The 7864-nt window shown below is 44.0% G+C and overlaps 1 protein-coding gene across 1 annotated transcript in view; it reads right to left on the bottom strand.

The window, feature by feature from the left end:
* Positions 1 to 3892: 3892 nt before the first annotated feature.
* The window catches only part of LOC113887524 (allergen Bos d 2-like), a 36929-nt gene continuing 32957 nt past the window's right edge, over positions 3893 to 7864 (bottom strand). The window contains exon 5 of the mRNA XM_027534700.1: positions 3893 to 4205. Coding sequence (XP_027390501.1) covers positions 3893 to 4205 — 313 coding nt within the window. The remainder of the gene's footprint in view (positions 4206 to 7864) is intronic.

Here is a 7864-nt window from a genome sequence, read left to right as displayed (position 1 = left end):
GTAGCTGTCCTCCACTCTTCCCAAGCAGCAATATCGGACACATTCCAACCTGGGGGGCTCATACTTCCATCGTCATATCTGTTTGCCATTTTATACAGCTCATGGGGTTCCCACAGCGAGAATACTGGAGTGGTTTGCCACGTGCTCCTCCAGTGGATCACCTTCTGTTGGAACTCTTCACTATGACCTATCTGTCTTGGGTGGCCCTACACGAAAAGTCTCATAGCTTCACTGAGTTATGCCAGCCCCTTAAGCACACAAGGCAGTGATCACAACTCGAGTTAATGGAGACAAATATCTTGATCTTGGAGATGAGTGTTTGGTTGTAACATGTATTCAGAGCGCATCTGGCTTACAGTGAGCCCTGGCGGCATACGTGACCAGTGCCCTATTCTGTCCTTTCTGTCACTCCTGAAGCATTTCAGGTGCACCAAGCCTTCCTTATCCTCAGTTCAGTTCAGTTCATTTCCGTCTCTCAGTTGTGTCCGAGTCTTTGTGACCCCATGAACTGCAGCATGCCAGGCCTCCCTGTCCATCACCAAGTCCTGGAGTCCACCCAAACCCATGTCCATTGAGTTGGTGATGCCATCCAGCTATCTCATCCTCTGTCGTCCCCTTCTCCTTCTGCCCTCAATCTTTCCCAGCATCAGAGTTTTCCAGTGAGTCAGCTCTTCACGTCAGGTGGCCAAAGTATTGGAGTTTCAGCTTCAACATCAGTCCTTCCAGTGAACACAAAGGACTCATCTCCTTTAGGATGAACTGGTTGGATCTCCTTGCAGTCCAAGGAACTCTCAAGAGTCTTCTCCAACACCACAGTTTGAAAGCATCAATTCTTCTGTGCTAAGCTTTCTTTATTGTCCAATTCTCACATCCATACATAACCACTGGAAAAACCATAGCCTTGACTAGACAGACCTTTGTTGGCAAATTAATGTCTCTGCTTTTTATTTATTTATTTTTGACCTTCAGTTGGGTTTATTTATGTATTTATTTTACTTTACAATATTGTATTGGTTTTGCCATACGTCAACATGAATCCACCATCGGTGTACACCTGTTCCCCATCCTGAATTCCCCTCCCTCCTTCCTCCCCATACCATCCCTCTGGGTCAAATGTCTCTGCTTTTTAATATGCTGTCTAGGTTGGTCATAACTTTCCTTCCAAGGAGTAAGCTCAGGAGCTTACCAAAGGTCCCCTGAGTGGTCTAGGACCGCCTCATCTCTCCCATCTTCCTTAAACATTTTGCCTGGTCTCTTGCCTTGTCCAGTTGCATGATCTATCCGGTACCCATAATGCTCCTTTATTCCCATCACCTGGCACCAAGCAATGACTATTACTTTGAAAAATGTCTGATGAGGAACTTTTATGCAGAGCTTTATGTAGCTCTACACCTGCATCAGCATCAAATTCTCTGCTTCCGGAGTTTGAGCTGCAAAGTACCAGCCCCAAGTTGGACACCAAAGAGCTCGTGCTTTGTAAACACTATCAGGGTTCTTTCTTTAGTAAAGACTATTCACATTTGTTGTATGTGTGTTTGTGCTCAGTTGATAAATTGTGTCTGACTCTTGCGACCCTGTAGACTGGAGCCCGCCAGGCTCCTCTGTCTGTGGGATTCACCAGGCAAGAACACTGGAGTGGGTTTCCATTTCCTCCTCTGGGGCATCTTCTCGACCTAGGGATCAAAGCTTCATCCCTGTGTCTCCTGCATTAGTAGGTGTATTCTTTACCAGTGCACCCCCTGGAAGACTGCATGCTGCAAAATCGTCACCACCCCCTGCAACCCTGCAGCAGATGAACGCTGCTTAATCCCATACTTGAGTTTTTTTCAGGTGTTACTTAGGACAGCTTCAGATTCTATTTGAAGTTGTCTGACTAACCAATTCCATCTCTCCCATGGCATCTCACAGGAACCTTATATCACCATATACAAGTACCATCTGAGGTTGATTCTCTCTCCTCATAAACACCCTTGCTGGATTCACATCATGTGTCCTAACAGCATTATCTCCTCCTTTGTACACTCGATTTTCTTCATGGTTGAATTTACATGTTGTGTGCGTTTGCCAGTGGAATTTTGTTCACTACACATATATGCATTACTGAATTTATTGATCAGGTTAGGAATCCAGTAACACCAGGAAGAACAGAGGACATGCATAGTTGGAAAACCATGGGTTCTGGGTCATGATTTCCTGGGAGAGAAGGAATGATGATTTCAAGGAAAAGGTCTGTTAGCTTCATATGTATGATTGGGACACATTACTGCTTCGATGCTGCTCATATTCTTACTTCATTTTTTTCTTTAAGCCTGAAAGGAGAGTGAAAGGTTGTTGAGCTTTCTAGGGTTAATATGATATTGCCCAGAGGAGGAATTATAAAAGAAAAGCAGGTTTTGATGGAAACAGTGTAGAAATGTTCCTACAGGATTCGTTCCACAGAAGTGCATCTGTGTGTGTTTGCCCCTGTGTGATTGTGTAGAATTACCACCTGGTGAAATGAGTTGTGAGCGGCCCGGTATCAGGTCTTCTGTGGAGAGGTGCTACATTATGCATTCACAGCTCTGAAATGTAGGAGATTGTAAACTCTGTGACATGTGCCACTTACATTTTCTGTAGGCTCATATTTCATCATGCGTGTGTTGTGGCTGCAAGGTCCTTCATTGACAGTGGGATTCCCTAACGATCATCATAACTCACAGCTCAGGGCTTCACACACTCTCCTCCTTTCTCCTCAAAGCATCTTTCTGTGGAGTCTAGACCATGTCAGTCTTTAGATATGTAATCCAAATACTTAAGGAAGTCTGAGCTTTTGGCCGGTGGCAACGTGGAATGTTTTGTCATCCCATTCTTGTTTAATATTGATTTTTATTGACATGTAGTTGATGTGCAATGTTGTATTACTGTCAGTCCCATGGACGGAGGAGCCTGGAAGGCTGCAGTCCATGGGGTCGCTGAGGATCAGACACGACTAAGCGACTTCACTTTCAGTTTTCACTTTCATGCATTGGAGAAGGAAATGGCAACCCACTCCAGTGTTCTTGCCTGGAGAATCCCAGGGACAGGGGAGCCTGGTGGGCTGCCGTCTATGGGGTCGCACAGAGTCAGACACGACTGAACTGACTTAGCAGCAGCAGCAGCAGCAGGTATAGAAGAAAGTGATTCATTTATACATTTGTCGTTGCTGAGTCGCTAAAGTGTGTCCCAAACTTTGTGTCCTATGGACTGTATCTTGCCAGAGTCCTCTGCTCATTGGATTTTCCAGGCAAGAATACTGGATGGGGTTTCCATTTCCTACTCCAAGGGGTGTCTTCCTGAGCCAGGGATAGAACCGGCCTCTCCTGCATTTCCTCCATTGGCAGGCAGTTTCTCGACCTCTGAGTCACCTTGGAAACCCTCATTTATATATCTATATATGTAGGTAAATGTATACCTTTTTATAGATTCTTCTTCTTTTAAGTTATTACAAGACATTGACTGTAGTTTGCTGTGCTATCCAGTAGATCTTTTTAGTTTATTTTATGTATTTTACTGGGTATCTGCTCATCTCAAACTCCTATTTTACTCTTTGCCTGCTTCCCCTTTGGTAACCATTAATTTTATCTATGTTTGAGAGTCTGATTCTGTCTTATTAATGGTTCATTTGCCTCATACTTGAGACTCCACACAGAAGTGATAGCACATATTTGCGTTTCTCTTTCCGACTTCCTTCTCTCAGGAAGAGCATCTCTAGGTACATCCATGTTGCTGCAAATGGCATTATTTCATTCTTTTTCATGACTGGGCAATATGACGTGTATGTATCCCATTGTTAAAGCAGTTAAAAATACCCTCCCCCGCACACCAAAATGGTAACCTACAGAAAAGAAACTCAGCCTTGTCATTTGTCACGTGTCTACTCACCCAGCTGGTGTTCTCTGTTCTCATGGAGGACGATTGTCTGTGAAAGAGAATGAATAAGGGGAAAGATGACCATTGGCATGCCTCTATTTCCAGGGATTATTTCAAAGCAGCTTTTGTAACAGATGTCCCTGGGAAAAGGGAAATTTGATATGAATGTCCTGGTGATGTGTTTCCATTTCGGATACCTGTTGTCCTCTGGGGCTTTACCTGTTTCGATGACATTTTCTATATTTTCATTTGGAATCCCCCTTTCGGTGTTCACTTCCTGATACTTCTGAAGTTCTTCTGGAGTGAAGCTGTCTCCTCTGCCTGGGTTTCATAGCAAACAGGGCAGAAGAGGTGTGCATTAGAATTCTTTAAAGGTTAGAGTGTCACCTGGCTCATACCTATACTGCCCAGTAAGACTCAGCAGCACGACTGCCCTCCCCATCACCTAAACCCTGCTCTCCAGGTACTCTTCCACAGATGTACCTGAGTGTGCTCACAGGTCTTCAGATTTTTCCATGGGGACACAAATACCTTGACCTCCTTGGAGAGCCATGTGTGGTTTTAATATTCATTCAAAATGCATGTAGCTTACAATGAGTCCTGGCAGGGCTCATGAGCAGTGCCCTATTCTGTCTTCCACCGCATTTCAGATGCACCCAGCCTTCCACATTCTCAGGAGCCTACCAGAATTCTCCAGAGCCCTAGTGTTCTAGGGCTGCCTCATCTTTCCTATTTCCCTTAAACATTTTTCCTGGTCTCTTGTATAGTCAACTGGCATGACCCATGGGGTACCCTAGATGCTCCTTTATTCACATCAGTGGGCACCAATTGATGACTATTATTTTGAAAAGTATCTGATGAGGAACTTTTATGCAGAGCTTTAGGTATTTCGCACAGAGTCGGACATGACTGAAGCAACTTAGCAGCAGTAGCAGTAACAGCAGGTATTTCAGCACCTGCATCAGCAGCAAGACCTCTGCTTCTGGGGTTTGAGCTGCAAAATAGTCCCCCCCCAGTCAGACACCCCAGACCCCATGCTTTATAAACACCATCAGGGCTCTTTCTTTAGTAAATACTGTTCACTTCTGGTGTGTGTGTGTGTGTGCTCAGTTGATAAATTGTGTCTGATCTTGCAACTCCATGGACTGTAGCCTGCCAGGCTCCTCTGTCCATGGGGTTGTCCAAGCAAGAATGCTGGAGTGGGTTTCCATTTCCTTCTCCAGGGCATCTTCTTGACCCAGGGATCGAACCTGCATCTCTTACATCTCCTACATCGCTAGGTGTATTTTTTACCACTGCGCCCCCAAGTAAGCCTGCATTCTGCACCATCCTTACCACCTCCTGCAACCCCACAGCAGATGAACGCTGCTTGACACCATCGTTGAGTTGTTTTCAGGTTCCACTTTGGACAGCACAGATTAAGGTGTCTGACTATAGCTGCTACTAAATCACTTCCATCGTGTCTGACTCTGTGCGACCCCATAGACGGCAGCCCACCAGGCTCCCCCGTCCCTGGGATTCTCCAGGCAAGAACACTGGAGTGGGTTGCCATTTCCTTCTCCAATGCATGAAAGTGAAAAATGAAAGTGAAGTCTCTCAGTTGTGTCCGACTCTTAGCGACTCCATGGACTGCAGCCTACCAGGCTCCTCCGTCCATGGGATTTTCCAGGCAAGACTACTGGAGTGGGTTGCCATTGCCTTGTCTGAAGGCATCTGACTGATCAATCCCATTTCTCATGTGACATCTGATCAGATCCTCATTTCACCATATAAAACTACTTTCTGTGGTTTATTCTCTCATCTCACAGAAACACTTGCAGGATTCACACCATGCATCCTAAAAAGAGTTATTTCGTCCTTCGTTGGACACTTGACTTTCTGCATGGTTGAATTTACATGTTTTGAGAATTTGCAAGTATAGAACATTTGTTCACTACACGTAAGTGCTTTAATCAATTTATTTATCAGTTCAGGAATCCAGTAACATTAGCAAGACCAGAGTACATTCATAGTTGGACAGCCATGGGTTCAGGGTCATGATTTCCTGGGAGAGAAGAAATGATGATTTCGAGGAAAAGGTCTACCATCTTCATATCGATGATTGGGGCACATTAGTGCTTTGATGGTGCTCTATTCTTGGTTCGTTTTTTTCTTTTAACATGAAAAAAAGGTAAAACATTGTTGAGCTGATTAGCATTAATATGATATTGTCTGGAGCATGATAGAAGCAGTTGTTGATGGAAGCAGTGGGGAAATTTTCCTACGAGACCCATTTCAGAGAAGTTCCTCTGTGTGTGTACCCCTGGGGGTTCCATGGAATTACCACCTGGTGAAGCTAGCTGTGAGCAGTCCAGTATCAGGTCGGATACTGAGAGTTACTAAGTTATGTATTCACAGCTCTGAGATGTAGGAGATGATACGCTGTGTGACCTGTGCCTCTTACCTCTTCTGTAGTCTCATTTATCATCATGAATGTGTTGTGGCTCCAAGCTCACTCATTCAGTGTGGAATTCCCCAGCGATCATCGTGTCTTACAGCTCAGGGCTTCACACCACCTCCATTGTCCTCAAAGCATCTCTCATTGGATTCTAGACTGATGGCAGTGTTTAGAATATTCTAATCCAAAGACTAAGGAAGCCCAAGCCTTTGACGCTTGGCAAGGTGAAGAGTTTTGTCATCCCATTCTTTTTTAGAATTAACTGAAATGTAGTTGATGTTCAATGTTGTGTTGGATTCAGGAGCAAAGTGACTCATTTATGCATTTCTTGCTGTTTTGTCACTATATCGTGTCTTTCTCTTCCGTGACCATGTGGACTGTATCTTGCCAGACTCCTCTGTCCATTGGATTTTCCAGGCAAGTACACTGATGTGGGGTACCATTTCCTACTCCAAAGATCTTCCCAAGCCAGGAATAAACCCCCACCTCCTGTGTCTCCTGCATTGGCAGGCAGATTCTGGAACTCTGGGTCACCTGGGAAGCCTCCAGTAACATATCAGTTCAGTTCAGTCGCTCAGTCGTGTCTGACTCTTTGCGACCCCATGAATCGCAGCACACCAGGCCTCCCTGTCCATCACCAACTCCTGGAGTTCACTCAGACTCACGTCCATCGAGTGTGTAGGTAAATGTATCCCTTTTTTCATTCTTGTTCTTAAAATTTATTAGCAGACACTGAGTATAGTTCCCCGTTCTCTCCAGTTGGCCTTCCTTGTTTATTTTATATATTTCAGTGTGTATCTGCTCATCTCAAACTCCTAATTCACCCCTTTCCTGCTTCCCTGTTGGTAACCATTAATATTATCTGTGTTTGATGGTCTGTTTCTCTTTTATTACTGGTTCACTTGAATCTTATTTTAGATTCCACATGGAAGTTGCCTTTCTCTTTATGACTTTCTTTACTTAGTAAGAGCTTCTCTAAATCTATCCATGTTGCTTTAAATGGATTATTTCATTCTTTTTCATGTCTGAGTAAAATTGCTTTGTGTACGTATCCCATTCCTAAAGCAGTAAACCCCACCAACCCCAAACTGTTAACCTACTGAGAAAAAAAAAAAACTGTTGTAAGTGTTGTATTTCTACTCACCCAAGTGTGTGTTCGCTGTTCTTATGGAGGACAGTTGTCTGTGAAAGAGAATCAGTAAGGGGAAAAATGATGATTGACATGCCTACATTTCAAAGGATTATTTAAAAACAGCTTTTATAAAAGATGTCTCTGCTAATAGGAAATTTGAATTGAATGTCCAAGTCATATGTTTTCATCTCAGACACCTGTTGTCTTCTGGGGCTTTACCTTTTTCGATGACATTATCTATATTTTCAGTTGGAATCCCCCTTTCTTGTTCAGCTCCTGATACTCATGAAGTTCTTCTTCAGTGAAACGGTCTAATTTGCCTGCATTTCATAGCAGACAGGGAAGAATTGGTGTGCATTAGAATCCGTTAAGGGTTGTAGAGAGTCACCTGGCTCCTACCTGTAGTG

This window comes from Bos indicus x Bos taurus, chromosome X, assembly GCF_003369695.1.
Source record: "Bos indicus x Bos taurus breed Angus x Brahman F1 hybrid chromosome X, Bos_hybrid_MaternalHap_v2.0, whole genome shotgun sequence".
Classification (NCBI taxonomy): domain Eukaryota; kingdom Metazoa; phylum Chordata; class Mammalia; order Artiodactyla; family Bovidae; genus Bos; species Bos indicus x Bos taurus.
Note: the sequence above shows the minus strand (reverse complement) of the source record. Positions and strands in the feature narration are given on the sequence as shown.